The sequence below is a fragment of the Leucoraja erinacea genome, chromosome 33 (genome assembly GCF_028641065.1).
Source record: "Leucoraja erinacea ecotype New England chromosome 33, Leri_hhj_1, whole genome shotgun sequence".
Taxonomy (NCBI): Eukaryota; Metazoa; Chordata; class Chondrichthyes; order Rajiformes; family Rajidae; genus Leucoraja; species Leucoraja erinaceus.
Genome location: NC_073409.1, coordinates 9976128 through 9993260, shown reverse-complemented (window position 1 = coordinate 9993260; position 17133 = coordinate 9976128). Strand labels below are relative to the sequence as shown.

At 41.4% G+C, this 17133-nt stretch overlaps 1 protein-coding gene across 4 annotated transcripts in view; it reads right to left on the bottom strand.

The window, feature by feature from the left end:
* The window catches only part of LOC129712651 (protogenin-like), a 108645-nt gene extending 91894 nt beyond the window's left edge, over positions 1-16751 (bottom strand). For 3 of the 4 annotated variants that reach the window (XR_008726103.1, XM_055661253.1, XM_055661254.1), the window contains exons 1-2: positions 16572-16751; positions 12568-12870 (exon numbers count right to left, since the gene is read on the bottom strand). Coding sequence is in view for 3 of the 4 variants with exons in the window: in XM_055661253.1 (XP_055517228.1) it covers positions 12568-12870; positions 16572-16638 (370 nt within the window). In the remaining variant the exon portion in view is untranslated. The remainder of the gene's footprint in view (positions 1-12567; positions 12871-16571) is intronic. The other variant, XM_055661255.1, reaches the window with a different exon arrangement.
* Between the last annotated feature and the right edge of the window lie 382 nt (positions 16752-17133).

Sequence of the window (17133 nt, the reverse complement as noted above, 5' to 3'; positions counted from 1 at the left end):
AAAACTGCAAATGAAAATCCCAAAAAGACAGAAAATCCTGTAAATACTCAGCAGGTCAGGCAGCATCAGTGGAAGGAGAAACCCTTTCTGATAAAGGGTTTACCATTTCTCCCATAAAATCTCAACAGAACCATGCAACTGAGAAGTAGTGAGCCTTGTATTCTAAAAAAACAGATCATATCCAGGGCAATGATAAATATCCACGTTGCATACCCCGATGGCTGTGCAGGGACAAAAATACACCTTGGCAGAAAGGGATCAGGATCTCGAGATGTCACAGTTACGCACCCTAGAAACGTATTCATAAAGAACTCCCACTCTGTAAGGTACCAATAGATGAACAGAACCTACCGGACATTCTTCAAGAGTGACAAGGAAGATAGTGCGGACAGATTTTGTTTTTAATTTCTGAAATATTTGCTTAAAATAGTTCACACAGCGCAATTCTTATTTCTGCCCAAATTGACATTAATTACAGCTAACTTAATTCTAATGTACATTTTGTCCAAAAAAACAAAAATGTTATTGAAACTGGGCTATAGTTTGAGACAGAATTGAGTAAATTACATTCATTAACACTATCCCATCCGGTCTCATTCAAATTCTATGACCAGAATTTACAGTACAATCAGCACTTTGAATTTAATAGCTTGCATGTTTACAGCTGACTATAAGTTACCGTTTAATGTTTTTCTTTGAATTAAGTTGTAGCCAGATTCCAATATGCAGGAAGACTATCACCATAGCACAGCTCTATGTTCTGATGAATGATTTAACAAAGCTTGACGCTTCCAGTTTTTGCCGATGGCTGAATGACATACATAAGCTTTATACATAAATTGATGAATGCCTGTCATTGTGCAGATAAACTCAATGACTGCTATTGAAGTGAAGCAGTGATAACACAAGTTTTAGCCCACAGGCTATGTTACACTTATTAGGCCAACAAAGAAGAAAGCATTTTCTGAGTGAAAAAAACTTTAAAAAGGGTACAGCAACTCAAATTATTTGTGTGTTAAGTCAATGTTATGCAGCTCTCAAAAATGTTAGTGACGCAAACATAAATGCTAGTTAGGAAATACACCGCTATTGCCATTATTAATACCCTTTTTACACCCAACTTCAAATGTCTGATGCTTTTGCGAAAATGTCAGTATTCTAAACGGAAGCCATTTTTCCTGGTGAGGGCAAAAGGTTACACTGATTAAATGTCAATAACCCTATCAGTGGTTGAAATTCACAGTAACCTGATAGCCCAAGGCTATGAAAAATTTAGCTAGGTACCCTGCCATCCCACTTTTCTAGTCTTATGAAGATTGGTACAGGAAATAGATTACCAAATTACAAAATAATGTCAAATTACTTCAGATTTTATAACCTGTTTAACAAATCAACTAATAAGCCTGTCCCACTTAGGCGATTTTTTGGGCGACTGCCACAAAATTTGCAACACGTTGAAACATTTTCTGGCTGCAGTGGTGACAATTTTTGCTGTGGTAGGTTGACGTAGGTGCTGTCGTAGGTTGTCGCCAGGTGTCGTAGGTGAATTTCATTAAAACTAGTCCCTGGCAGTCGCCAAAGTGGGACGGGCACATAAGGGAGAAAAATCTGAACCACTTATCCACATTATCAGACAACTGAATCAGCCAGTGCTGAACTACTATCAACCTCATTGGTGACCCTTGGACTAGCCTTGGTCGGACTTTGCTGGCTTTACCTTGCACTAAACGCTATTCCCTCATCATTTATCTATACACCGTAAATGGCTCGATTGTAATGATGATTTGTCTTTTTGCTGAATGGTTAGCACGCAACAAAAGCTTTTCACTGTACCTTGGTACACGTGACAATAAACTAAACTTAACTGTACTATTCATTGGAAGGCATCAAGCTGTTTGGTGAACTGATATTATTAATTAGTGATAATTACCCAGCTGGAAATAAAGGAAAAGTATCACCCTCCCTTAAGAAATGACATTGCCACTGGAGCCAAGTTAAAATCTATGCACTGATGGAAAGTAGGAGTAATGGGGCACTATCAAATATCACATGGTTATTGTTTTTGCTGTCAAAATCTCTTGGGGCCCAAATGGTATGCCCAGTGGTCCAAAACCAATTAAATTCTCAACAAGCAAAAAAATAAACTGCAGGAGGAACTCAGCGGGCCAGACAGCATTTGTGGGGGGAAGATCGACAGACAATGTTCGAGTTGGGTCCCTTCTTCAGACTCTCAACAAATTATGTAATTACTGGTGAAAATGAACATTTGTTCACCTTTCTGAATTAAACTTGATTATCTATGGTGTTCCACACCCACATGTCAGGTAAAACAAGTCATTGGAAAAATATTACATTTTATGGCATGATCTAACTGGACATATTTCCTGAACGAGCGTAAATTTACATTTCCTACTCTACCCATCTTGGTCTAAGTAATAAATCTGCAATCACACATGAACCTATTTTGTACATCTACAGATCAGGACCAGTGAAGGTTGGCTCACTGTTAACTTATTTGACAGATCATTTTTGGCCCTCACAGTCAGGAGACATCATATTAGTTGTGAGAGTTTTTCCAATATGTTGGCTCCCCGCTTTGTGTGGGCTGGGGTTCAAAATAAAACCAACTCCAACAATACATTATTAAGTTTCTGTGTTTCTGAATTGAGCAGTGACAGCTTCGGGTACCTTTCACAATTCACTCTTCTTTATGCAAAGTCCATAAAGTGAAACTTTTCGATCCGTTGCCAACATTGCCAAAGGGCCTGATTCTGTTCTGCAACTGCAACTCATCCAAGATTTCACTGGGAAAAGGAGGGTGTAGGTTAAAGTGGAAACATTAACTTTTCCCCTTCCTGGTCCAAGTGATTAAGTGCAGTGTTACGAGTCAAAGATCAGCTAATATACACAGTGAAAACAGGGACAGGATTCACCATCTCATGGTAAGGACTCTCCATGTGTTATTCAAACAGAATGAGACTTTTCATATGAACTCCAAACAACTCCAGCAATACTCATCCCTGTTCCTTTAATTAATTCAGCATTATATTATGACTTACAATATAATTAAGGCAGAATATTTCACATTCAGGAACGTTATACACCAGTTTATCCACATTCTTAAAACTTTGTCTCACACACAAAAAATATTAAAACTGTCCACAAAAAGTGCTGGAGTAACCCGGCGCATCAAGCAGCATCGCTGAAGAACATGGATACGTAGCGTTTCAGGTCAGGAGCCTTCTTCAGACTCCATGAAATATGCCCATGATTGGCTAAAATTGATTTCCATGACTGGATATCTCTGACATTTCTGGAAATATTGCTCTTTAAACAAAATCATTCAAAAATCACAAGAAAACTACTCAAAAAATCACTGCATTGAATAATCAATGTTTTAATAATGTCGCTGTTTTCTTCAGGTCTCAATTGTAAATACACTTTTCTGTAGGTTACTAAAGTGCATGGGGTCAAAAGTAAAATCGGAAAGGGTCAACAACACTGAAGCTGTTTTTATCCTAAGTAAGTGCTAATCTAAAATTCATAAATCATTACTTTTCAAATAGCAATCAAGAGATTATAACCAAACACAAAGCATTGAAAAGTTACAAGAGAGTGAAGCGGGTATGTGGAAAGTGGTGGAGGGAGAATCTTTTTAGAATAAAATGTATTATATTTATACAGATGAAAAACTCGATTTAAAATAAATCTTTTTCTGGGTGCTAATCTTGAAGCAGGGTTTGCTTACCCAAGAAACATTTTACTCAGCACTTATATGTGTTAGCTGAACAACTTTAATCTACCTACATTGGAGGTTTGCTGCAGTCTTGAGGGCCAGCATCATTGACTGACACCGAAAAATTTGTGGCGTGATGCGACACGGTGATGTATTGACACGCGCAGTGTTTTTTCAGGTGTCCCAACATTTTTTTGTCGTCGCTGGATTTTTAAATGTTCAAAATCTTTTGGCGACCCTGATGTGACACCGGCAGTCAGCAAAAAAAAAAAAAAAAAAAGCAAGTGGGACAGGCCCTTTAGAAGCACGATTGTACGATGGGGATTTGCTTCATTTTTGCTTTTGTGACTTAGATTTCAACCGGGCTTAATGAAGATCCTCACCGTCAGGAGAGTTATATGGTTTAAAACTAAGTTATGGCATCCCTAGATTGGAATTACTGAGATGGAAAAAACCGGAATATAGTTTTTTGGTTCTTAAAAAGAAAAAAAAAACGCAAACATTTGGATCAAGCATCATTGGGGAAGAGAGAAACAGAATTAACATTTCACTTCAGTGGTCTCTCATCAGAACTTCCAAATGCAAGATCCTTGAAGCTGCTAGTCAATCCTACTTCCAGATTCAGGGACAGTTTCTTCCCAACTGCTACGAGGCCACTGAACCATCCTACCACAACCAGAGAGCAGTCCTGAACTAGTATCTTCCTCGTTGGGGACCCTCGGACCATGTTTGATCAGACTTTATTGGCTTTACCTTGCACTAAACGTTATTCCTTTATCATGTATCTGTACACTGCGAATTGCACAATTGTAATCATGTATTGTCTTTCCGCTGGCTGGTTAGCATGCAAAAAAAACTTTTTACTGTACCCTGGTACACGTGACAATAAACTAAACTGAAATTCAATTTCCATAGAGGTGGCCTTGCCCAATGACTATTTCCAGCTTTTCGCATTTTTACTTCAATCCATTCCTGATTGGCATCTATAATTGCAATAGTAATGAAGTTGTGCTGATTAGGATGGGAGGAAGTTCCAGTGCAGAATATAACCTGGCACGGTCTGGTTGATCTGAAAGGTTTATTTTCATACTGTGTATTTAATGTAACGACTGTTCTTTGAAAATGGTGCTGAAATTTGCCTCTGTACTCCACAATTTGAGATATGTAATAGGAAAAAAAAAATCACATGTGGTTGAAGTGCACATTGTCAGGTTTTATGAAAGGGTATTTTCAGACATTTTGGTTACACCACATACAAATTACAGCTGTGTTTATACATAGCCCCCACATTTCAGGGCACCAAAATGGTTGGGACACATGGCTTCAAAGGTGTTAGTAATTGCTCAGGTGTGTTTAAATGCCTTTTTAATGCAGGTATAAGAGAGCTCTCAGGACTTAGTCTTTCCTCCAGTCTTTCCATCACCTTTGGAACCTTTTATTGCTGTTTATCAACATGAGGACCAAAGTAGTGTCAATGAAAGTCTAAGAAGCCTTTATGAGACTGAGAAATAAGAATAAAACTGTTAGAGACATCAGCCAAACCTTAAGCTTACCAAAATCAACTGTTTGGAACATCATTAAGAAGAAATAGCACCGGTGAGCTTACTAATCGCAAAGGGGCTGGCAGGCGAAGGAAGACCTCCACAGCTGATGACAGAAGAATTTTCTCTATAATAAAGAAAAATCCCCCAAAAACCTTGTCCCAACTCGAAATGTTGTCCATCCATTTCCTGCCATGGATGGTGCCCAACCCATTGAGTTCCTCCAGCATGTACACTGTGTCATCTTAATGAAAGAAAGAGAATGTGGTTGGTGATCATGCTTTGCTCAGAACCACCCTCCCACCACAAGAGGTGAATGCTCTCGCCTCCAATAGGGACCACACTATCCGAGGAAATCAGATTTGTTATTACAACAAGCAGGTGCTTCTGACGCATATTCTCATTTAATCCAATAATTCAATCTAGATGGCAGCTACTAATTCAGTTTGTAGTGCAAGATCACAGCTGCTTTAAATTAAAATACACTGCATACATAGTAACAATATTTCCTCCACAGTCCAGCTAAAAAATAAAAATCAATCAGCACCTTACGTTTCTAGTTTCCAACCATATAACCATATAACAATTACAGCACGGAAACAAGCCATCTCGGCCCTACAAGTCCATGCCGAACAAATTTTTTTCCCCTTAGTCCCACCTGCCTGCACTCGTACCATAACCCTCCATTCCCTTCTCATCCATATGCCTATCCAATTCAACCCATTCAAAATAATAATTATTTCGCATTTCAAAAGCCCCATCATTTTGCTAACCTATTTCATAGCCAAGCACCTTCATCAGGACGTCATACAGCACAGAAACAGGCCCTTCGACCCAACTTGTCCATGCCGTCCCAACTTAGCTGGTCCCACCTGGCTGCATTTCACTCATATCATTCCAAACCTTTCCTAACCATGTACCTGTCCAAATGTCCTTTAAATTTTGTTAACAGTACCTACCTCAACTATCTACTCCGCCAGCCCAAAAAATTCACCCCTCAGGTTCCTATTCAATCTTTCCCCTCTCAACTCAAACCTACATCTTCTGGTTCTTGATTCACCTACTCTGGGTACAAGACTCTGTGCAATCACCCTATCTATTGGATCATAATTGTCTGCACCTCTGTAAGATCAGCCCTCAGCCTCCTGCACCCCACAAAATAAAGTTCTAGTCCGTCCATGTAGCTCAGGCCCTCAAGTTTAGTTTAGTTTAGTTTAGAAATGCCGTGTGGAAACAGGCCCATCGGCCCACAGTCCGTGCCAACCAGCAATCACCCATACACTAGTTTTATCCTACACAGCAAGGACAAGTTAAGGAAGCCAATTAACCAATAAACATGCATGTCATTGGAATGTGGGAGGAAACTGGAGCACCTGGAGAAAACCCACTCAGTCTCAGGAAGAACGCACAAACTCCACAGAGACAGCACGATTGAACCCGGGTCTCTGGCACTACAAGGCAACAACTGTACCGCTACACCACCGTGCTGCCCCAAGTCCTGGCAATATACTCAATCTTCTCTGCACTCTTTCCAGACTAAATAGAGCAGAGCACTAACTAGAGCTGAATGATAAAATTCAATTCTAATTGCTCCTTGCAGAACCCAATTAGAATCCTATTTAATGAGTCAAATGACCAAACATAATCAGAAAATCCACCCTCTAATGTGCAGTTCCACTCTTCTGACAAATGTAGCTCCTTCCACACATTTTCTTGAAATCTCAACAACCCTTGAGTAACTCCTATGTTGATTGACTTCAACAATGCACCTGCACTAGACATCCTTTGCATTCTTCCATGACAACAATACGCGATTCTATTGGGACATTAAACATTGACCTTTAAGCTCTTTGGAAATGGAGAGACAGAAATATAATCCACTATTTTATTTTGTGAATGCTGTGATCATTGAGCTAAACAACCTCAGCATGAAAAGTCCATTTAACTGACTAGATGCCAGGTACCAGCTGCTCTTGTCTCCACTTATGATGGGACTTTACAGGGAACGTGGATGTCTGAACATTGTTCAATTTCTTCCATCCATCGCCCATTTCTACCCCTCCCTCCCGAATAAGAATGTCAACATTACTTCAAAGATTGTTCCAGTTACAGTAAGTTTTATGTTTTGCACCCATCTCCAAAACAATCAAAGTTCCAGTTGCTCAAATACATTTCATACATAACCCTTGAAAAATACCATACCTTAAACACAATAAAATGGGTTTAGTTTCATATTATTCTCCATAACCTAACACTCTATTCACCTTAACAGCACCATAAATCATTAGATTTAAATCTATTGCCCAATTGCTATTTTTCTAAGCACCTCACATGAGTAAACAACATTCAGCCTCTACACTTTGTAATGAAAAGCACAAAGATCTGTGCCCCAAACTCTATAACACAGCTCAGCAGTATAATGCATTTGATACAAATACATCAATAGATGCTCCTGAACACATCATCAGTGATGTAACCTGGGCTCATTGGGTGTTTCGGGTCTTTCAACATCAGACACCCTCACCCAGGCGACCCAGCCGTGGTTGATCAGACCATGACTTGTGTTCAGGAGGCATTCGCTCCTCCCCATGGACCTCCTCTCCTGATCCAGAGCCATCTCGAGGCCTTCTCCGCTGCCTCTGCGGTGTTCTTGATGGCCTTTCTCCTCGCCACTCTGCTTATGCCCAGTGCACTCAAGGCTTTGTAGAGCGATTGCCCTGCAAAACCTCTGCAGCCAACCTCGATGGGCATACACCTTGCCTTCCAGCCCTGCTTGCGGCAGTCTATGACCAGTTCATCAAAGCACCCATGTTTCCTTTGTGTGTAATTAAGAGATTGGGCTATTTAGCAAATACATTTTGGGTGAGGGGAAGAAATGCATTTTAAGTCCCAACATATTCTATCTAAATGCCTATCATTTTCCATGTCATATTAATTTTATTCCTCCAAGATATGGTTTTACTTCAAACATTGCATCTCTTAAAAATTTAAATCAGTTCCTCATACACCTTTTCCCTGGTCCTTTTTAATTAGCAGTTTGATTATCCTGCATATAATCAAAAGATCAAACTGTTCATTTATCTAAATCTTAGATTCCCTAAACAGAACCAAAAGCATTTGCTGAGGATTATCAGAACAGACAAAGTGGACAGAACAAATTATTTTCTCCAGCCCTTTGGGGTATAAGAGAGCAAGACAATTGCAGCAACAGAACTACTATCCACTTCAGCAAGTTGCCTTACAATAAAGGACTGCAATTTAAACACTTAGACAGACTAGGAACGTTTGGCAGGACAGTGAACAACAAGAAACAGTGGCAATATGGCTAGGAGATACAGCCTTACCACATTAACCACTTTGCCCACTCTGCATTTCACAAGTACTTGCAAATTTCATTGGCTTCTAGACAGAAGAGGCAAAGCTGCCTGTAAAAAGCCAGACAGGTTTATCACCATCAGTTTGAACATTAAGCATTTCCCCAAACCAAAACAACTACTACCACTAACAATAGTATATGCTAAAGAATTCAGTGATGACTACATTGCAATGAACAGCAACTAACTGCCTTAGTTCGTCAATGACAAGAGTCAATTCAACATTCACAAGCAAAGAGGGGAGAAAACTGTTGCACGAGTACTCTCACAAAGAGTTATTTTCTAGAAACACATCCATGTCCATACACACAGGTTGTGAAAACGTTCATACGAGTAGCAAAACTGTCTTGGTAAATGGCGCAAATCAACAATACCTCCAGAGCTGCAATATTACACTAATGTGATATATCTGATGCTATTAACTTCAGTTAATCAAAAAGAGACTGCAGAAATCTCATCATATAATAAATAGTTAAATGTAAGGTCAATCAAAATGATTTGAAAAAAATAACAAGTTGGTCCTTACGATGCTAATTATACAAATTAAATCATCATTATATATATTTAAAATGCACTATTAAGCGAGTAACAATAAATGATTTCACAAAAGTACAAGTTGGCACACCTCTCTCCCCCTCCCCCCTCTCTCTCCACCACCCTTCCCCCTACCCGTCTCTCCCCTCCCCTGCTCTCTCCTCCCCCCCCCCCCATCCCCCTCTCTCCCTCCTCTCCCTCCCCACTCTCTCCTCCCCCCCCCCCCCCCCCCCCCCCCCCCTCCCCCCCCCCCCCCTCCATCCCATCTCCCCCCTCTATCACTTTTCTCTGCCCCACTCTCCCCGGGTATGTAGTAAAAGGAGCCAATGAATAATATTAACATATCAAGGGGGGTGGTTCCCCCCCCCCCCCCCCCCCCCCCCTCCCCCCCTCCCCCCCATCCCCTCCCCCCTCTATCGCCTCTGCCCCACTCTCCCTGCCCCTCGAGATAGGGCAAGTATGTAGTAAAAGGAGCCAATGAATAATATTAACATATCAAGGGGGTGGTTAGTGTGTGTGTGTGTCTCCGCCCCCCCCCCCCCCCCCCTCCCCCCTCTCTCCCCCCCTCCCCCCCCCTTCCCCCCCCCCTCCCCTCTCTGCCTCTGCCTCCCCCTCCCCTCCCCCCATCTCACCCCCCTCCCCCTGTGTTTTTGGGAGGTGGTTAGTGTGTGTGTGACGCCACAGGCCCCCTCCACCCCTGCAACCGCACGTTGAGGGGATGGGACCCAACGGGTTCTCCTTGGTCTAGTATATTAAAAACATGCACGGTTAAGTGAGTAACAATAAATGATTTCACAAAAGAACAAGTTGGCATTTATCATTGTATTGCAAGTTTGGAAACCTGCTGATGTGCATCTGATTTTCTAGGCATTTAGAAAGATTCCTAATATGCTCTGAAATCATAGCCAGCATTATAGACAGTTAAAAAAAATAAAGAATATCTCCTCCCTGCAAAGAAATTCCTTATCCTGCAAAGGACTGTTCACTTGTAATCTTATTCAGACCTGAAGCAAGCCATTTGGGCTCTCGATTGTTCAGTTGACATTTTCCCCAGCTGGGTGCCTCACAAAGAACTGAACAGCAGTGAAAAATAACTTCCTATTGTCTCCTAGCTACAAGAAGAAAATCTATAAAATATACAATTGTCTCTTCGCATCCCTTATAGTTTCCAAAATACCATAGTCAACGGTTCTTTTAAGGGAAATCAAGAAAGCAAAAATTAGTTAAATTCTTCTATGTATGAGTGAACAGCAGAAAACAGAGCCTTAAGGGCTTCAGAGCCAGAAACTGTCCCTAAAGACATGCTGTGATGTCCTTATGTGATAAGACTCCACAGTAACACTAAAGGCAAGCCATACGATTCACTGCATTCCTTAAGAACAATTCCTGGCAATCACAAACTTTGTGGAGGAACAACATGAAAGCTATGGACAATGAATAAGGGTCATCTGCTCTTTATCACAGGGCTAAACCTCATCCTGCATCGCCTATAACCTTTTAACCCAAAGAATTCTTAATTTGCACATGAATAATCAATTTCTCAACCATGGTGCAAGTAACTTTGGAAAAAGTGACACCTTCCAGTGTGTTGAGGTCTAACACTTCTTGGATGAACTAATTAAAAGTTTTAGATGTTTTAGCAGACATTACACATCTGTGATAAAAGAGGATAACCTCATGGGCAAATGCTTTAAGGAAAACCTATTCCTGCACCTAACTGCCTACATCGATTTGGAATGCACTTTTCTCTCCCCTAAATGAAAAATATGCCATTTCTCAGCTTGCTCTAAATGGTTTCTGCATGACTGCAATCATGATTTAGTTATTTAGACAGCATCCTCATTACAGAAGCCTGGAAATACAGGTTTATGTTAAAGCATTTCACATGTACATTGGTGATCATTACATTGATTTTCACCTCATGTTAACTACAAGTACAATAGCATAAAAAACATTTTATACAGATGGATCAAGTTTATTACATTTTTTTTTTAAACATCAGTCCAAATAACAAGTTATCACTACAATCAATAACCATGACAGCTAATTAATTTTACCACTCAAATATTTGACAACGTTAATACTATGTTAAGAGTTTCAGTTATACGTAACTCTGCAGCTGACAAATGTTATGCCAAACCCAACAAACTTAAGTTTTTCATCTACTCATCTAAACCAAGCCATTTTGTTCCAAACAATCTCTAAACGTTATTTTACCTCATTCTAATACATTTACAAACCTACAACATTAACCCAAATGAGACAGATCCGCAACTTCAGAAAACTTTGTGTGGCCATATTTCCATTACCCCTCTTGTAATCTAGCAATTTATGACTTCATACAATGGATTTGCCTCGAGCTACCACTCATGTATCACTGAATACTGATGCTAGTAATAAACATGACTGGCAACAATCAACATAATCTGCTGATACCTCAGACCTGCATTGGTGCAGCTCGTAGAGCTGTTGCCTCACAGCGCCAGAGGCCCTGGTTCAATAACTGACCTCGGGCATTGTCTGCGTGGAGTGTGCATGTTCTCCCTGTGACCGCGTGGGTTTCCTCTGGGTGCTCCGGTTTCCTCCCGCTTCCCAAAGACAGGCTGGTTTGGAGGTTATTTGTCCTCTGTAACTTGCCCCCATGTGCAGAGAGTGGATGAGGAAGTGGGATAACATAGAACTACTATGGACAGGGGATCTATGGTCAATGTGGACTAGGTAGGCTGAAGGACCATGCTGCATCTTCCAATCAATTTTAACAATGATTTTGTGGCATGTTTACAAATTTTCATTACAGTTCTATTTCTATTTCCTAGAATTAAACATATATCTTATAACATAAAGCCCCAAGGTTCTAACAGTATTATTAACTTTATGACCGAGTTGAAGCATGGAGTGGAAAACTTATTTGACAAATGGAGACAAATTTTAATGCTATTCTCTGTAAAGGAAGCCATATTTATTTGTTCAACAGACTTTAAAGATTTATCTGCGTAAACAAAACAAAAATCATTTCGCTAACTGCAAAATTGCCTGTACATCCTGTAAACTGGTAGCTTTATAAGAAATAATGACCAGGGAAAGGCACTCAACCTTCTTCAATGTGATGGCCAATATCATATCACAATCCCCTTGAATGTATCAACAAATGCAATACAATTTCCATTCAATTCAATTAGAATGACATATTTGACAAGTGGCTTCCTTTGCAATCCAATATCTTTTGCTTCAATTAAAGATAGGCATTTCCACTACAATTTGATATGTAAGCCTCAATACTTTTTGAAGTTCCTTCGTTTGCAAAAGTGTAAGTGCGAGTGCCTTAGTTGGGCACAATAGGTAAATTAGGATGCATTTAATTAGCGAAAACAAAAACACTTACTGGCCACGGTGAGGTGGGATTTCTGACTCAGAATGGCTCCATACTTATTCTGAGCTAAACATTCATAGTAGCCTTCATCCGAACGGTCCCCTCTGCGATGTTCAACCTCAGTGATATAAAGCGATCCATTTGATAAAATGTATGTCCGCTCAGTATCCGCCAACCTCTGTCCATTTTTTAGCCACACAATGGTAATTGGAAGTTCTCCATGAGCTTGGCAGTCAAGAACTACAGGGTCTTTCCGCAGAGCAGTGATGTCATGGGGTTCCCTCATGAAAAATAACTCAGTGAAGCACCAAATGCCTGAAAAAACAAAACAAATCCATTCATAGATAACTAGACTTGCTTTCAAAAGTATATTTAATATTTATAAGTAAAATAGTTTCCTTCATATATAAACAAATTGCATGTGCTAGTGCAACAGGTCTGAAGGAGGGTCTCAACCCAAAACGTCACCTATACCTTTTCTCCAGAAATGCTGTCTGACACGCTGAGTTACTCCAGCTTTGTTTGTATCTTAGGAAGAAATGACATGTGCCAGGTTTTTAGAGAGTGTTATCTTAACTTATGTATATTGATTTGGCCCTACTTTTTTTTCCTCTCCTTCCCAATTCTGAGGAAGGGTTTTTGACCTGAAACATTAGCAGTGTTTCACTTCTCACAGATGCAGCCCGACCTGCTGAGTATTTCCAACATGTTCCGTATTTATTTTGGTGCACCATTACACACTGGCATTAATAGTTGGGTCAAAGAACCTGCTTCCACACTGCATTACTCTATACTGTTGACAGATATTGGGAATTCAGCATTTGCATTAATCTAGATCTTCTGAGATGAACTAGAATTCAAGTAACATGCTCAACCCATAGATTTGCAGTTGTTTGTCCCAATTGTCCTCGTCTTGGATCCTCCAAATCCTAAACATTTTGCCTGAGATTTTAGTCTGATTTACTAATACAATAAAAGGTTATATCTCCAAATAACTCTAGAACCTAATTTTACCTCAATTACATCTCTATCAAAAATGACAAAAATCTCATGCTCTGTGCACTCAAAACTCTCTTGCTTAATAATGTTTTTACTGTCTACAAAAACACCAATGATTCACTGAAACTATCCCCAAAAGTCTGCCCATCCTACAACCATCATACAAGTGGCACACCATTTCTTAGTTTATATTCTCCACTTCTCTTCCCCTTCCCATCCATAATGAACTATAAAGAGCTATAAATTTGAGCAATAAACAGGCATTGTGGCACACCAGATCATGAATTTGGTTATCTTTGTAATATTAATAAAAGGGCACAAGGTTAGAGGGCATATAAGAGTGCAGCACAGGAACAGCCCCTTTGCATGCCCCATATCCCTCCACTGCTTGCATGTTCATCTATCCAAAAGCCTCTTAAATGCCACTATCATATTTGCTTCCACCACCACCCCCTGGGTGCATTTAACAGGTTTTATTGAGTTAAATAAACACTTGGTATCAGAAACATCCCCCTCCCCCACTCTCCCTGCAGCTAAACCAACTTTCTTTCCTCTCCTTCCCAGTTCTGATGAAGGGTTTTTGACCTGAAACATTAGCTCCGTTTCACTTCCCACAGATGCAGCCTGACTTGCTGAGTATATCCATATTTATTTGGTGCACCACTGGCAAACAAGACTTCAAATCTTAAGCCAAAAAAAAAATGTTGAAGGAACTCATCAGGCAGTATCCGTGGAGGGAGAAAAGATTGACAGTGTTTCAGGTCAAGACTTCTTCAATTCTTAAGTCTTCATGAAACAAGAATCTCCAAAATCAATCATTTAAAACTTTATTTTTCAATTCATAGTTGGACCAAAGAGGAATTCGCTATGTTTAAAATGGGACGTCTGAAAGAAAAAAATCTTAATTTATCAGTGTTTGTTTAGTGATCACCCATTAGCGGCTTAAGTTACGAAGTTGGAAGGTACCATGAGCTCAATCTCTGCAACCACAACCTCTACAGGCGACAAAAATAGACAATCCAAAGTACAAATAAATCGAGGAGCAGCGCACTGAAGAATCGATGTAATATCACTGCAGGGGGCCACTACAATGGCGGTAACCCTTTACTGAGCTTTTATATGGGGGCAGAAAACTCAAATAAAATCAGAATTAAATGGACAACACACTTGTAAAAACGTGTTATTATTTTGATTCTAAACACCAAGTCGATAGAAAAGACTTGTTCCAATCTGAAGTCGCAACCGGTTGCCATACAGGCAAGACTTCGCACAAGATGTTTGCTAATTTTACAAGCTTGTCAAAAAGGAGTCTGAACAGGCGAAGTCGTAAACGTCTGATTTTACGAGAAATCATTAGCCCGTGTGTATCAATAAGCTCTCGCCGACTTTTCTTTCTTTAAAAAAAAAAGTTTTGAAACTCTTTTTTCTGTAGCTACTCCCGACAAACCACGTGTGGAGTACTGACTACCTTTAGTTTGAACACTCAACTCTTACAAACATTCAGGGACAGTCATCGCTACAGCAGCAGCGCGACGCTGTGTTGACGATACAAATGGAAAGGTTTTCAAAGAGTTCTTGAGCTCCACCGTCAACTCAAGGAGACCGACTGACTGGCTAACGTGCACTCCGATTTATTTTCATTAAGCACACTCGAGATGCCCACCCCTCTGAAGGGCTTCGGTGTTGCCACTCTTTCCGTTGGCGTTATTTTAATTCACAACAAAACATGCATTTTTTTACCAATCTGTCTGCCTGCTTGTCTTGCAGTCAGCCTAACTTTGCACAGAGATCGCTGTCCATATCTTGGGGAGGAACGAGGGAAGAAGTGATCACAGCGAAGAAGAAACAAACAAACCAAGATAACGAATTTTTAATTTGTTGATATATTTGTCAACATTAGGCGACAGCAGTTGGGAATCGGTTTAGAGGTCCCGAGTGCATTTGGTGGACGTGATCAAGAAGAGAGCTCTTCAACTGATCAATTCTTGGCATCAATACAAATCTGTACAGATCCCCCTCTCTCCCTCCCTCCCCGACTTGAATTAATCAGTTCAGGCTCTGGGATGCAAATGAATCCTTCCGTTAAAGACAATATAACGCGACAGGAGATCACACAGTACTGTTGAAAGGAAAATAAAACACATTTCGCCTCTTTTCCCTCAAAACAATTCCTCTCGCTCTCAAAATGAAATTTGCCAAGACCCTCAAGCACTTTTAAAACTTAAAAAGATGACTTTTAGCTTAGCGATGGATTAATCTCATTGACGTTTGGCGTGTATTTAAAACGATCCCCAACAATGTTTACAAATACCGAGCGTCATCTCGCAAACTCTCCCAGTCGGGATCAGTTCACCGTTTAATTTTAAGGGGGCAAAACTCCCCCGAAAAAATGCCAAATCGCTTCATAGACGACAACAAAAAAAGTGAGTCTGTCCCAATGAAGAGGAGTCAGCGTGGCCGGAGACCCCACGCTGTGTCAGAGGGGGTGGGGATGGGCATTGACTCTTATCTCACAAAGTGAATGGGAGAAGGAAAATCGAAATAAATAAATGCACGTGGGTGAGACGCGGCGCCGATACAATTTGTAACAAGAAACATTGTAGCCAGCGACCTTCCGCAACTCAACTTTGGCAACAATGTAGCCGAAGGTGTGTTTGAGCGCGGCGGAGATCAACACAAAAGCTCGTCTGCCCGTGCGGACACTGCCGGCCATTAAGTGGCTGTAGAGATGAGTAACCCCCCCACCCCTCCCTCCCTCCTCTCCCTCCTCTCCCTCTCCTTCTGCCAGGAGCCCGCGAACGGAACCCACCCCTCCCGGGAATCGACCCCGCCATCAGCAGCATCTGGAGTGGGCAAGAGGCCGGTCACAATGGCTGGAGAGGCAAGGGCCAGGTAGCAGGACAGTGCACTGGTCAACTCCTTCACACAGAGCCCGCAGCGACATCAAAGCCCTCCTTCTCTGCAACACTCACATTTTGTTTTTGTTTTTGTTGCCCCCAAAAAAAACATCCACTCACCTGAAATAGGGAGCAGCAGGGCTATCACCACAGTCCCAACACAAGTCCTCCGTTTAGAAATCTCCATTTAATCCTCCTTTTCTTCACTCATGCTCCCTGCTCCGACTCTTCCTTCTGATCTGCGGCGGCTCCGGGCGCCGCTGCTCTCACTCACTGCGGACTCTTTGCAGAGGGAGCACGCACACGCGCGGCGGTGCTCCGGCCGACCGAAGCACCCGGCTCCCGCAGCTTCGTCCGCCGGGGCAGCGGGCACTACTTTCTAGCTGATAGTGCAGGTGAGCAGGCGGGGAGTGGACATGCAGTAAGTAGCAAGGCAGTGTACCCACCCACCGAGGTCGATGCCAGCATGAAAGCAGCACAATATTGCCGGGCACCCACCAAACTAGCAGGGGACAGATCAAATCGAGTTTTATGGGCCCCCTCGACTCCGTTCAAGGACCCAAGCAATCGTTCCAGGTGCGACAGAGGTTTACCTGCATCTCTTCCAACCTCATCTATTGCGTCCGCTGCTCTAGATGCCAGCAGATCTATATCAGTGAGACCAAGCGGAGGTTGGGCGATC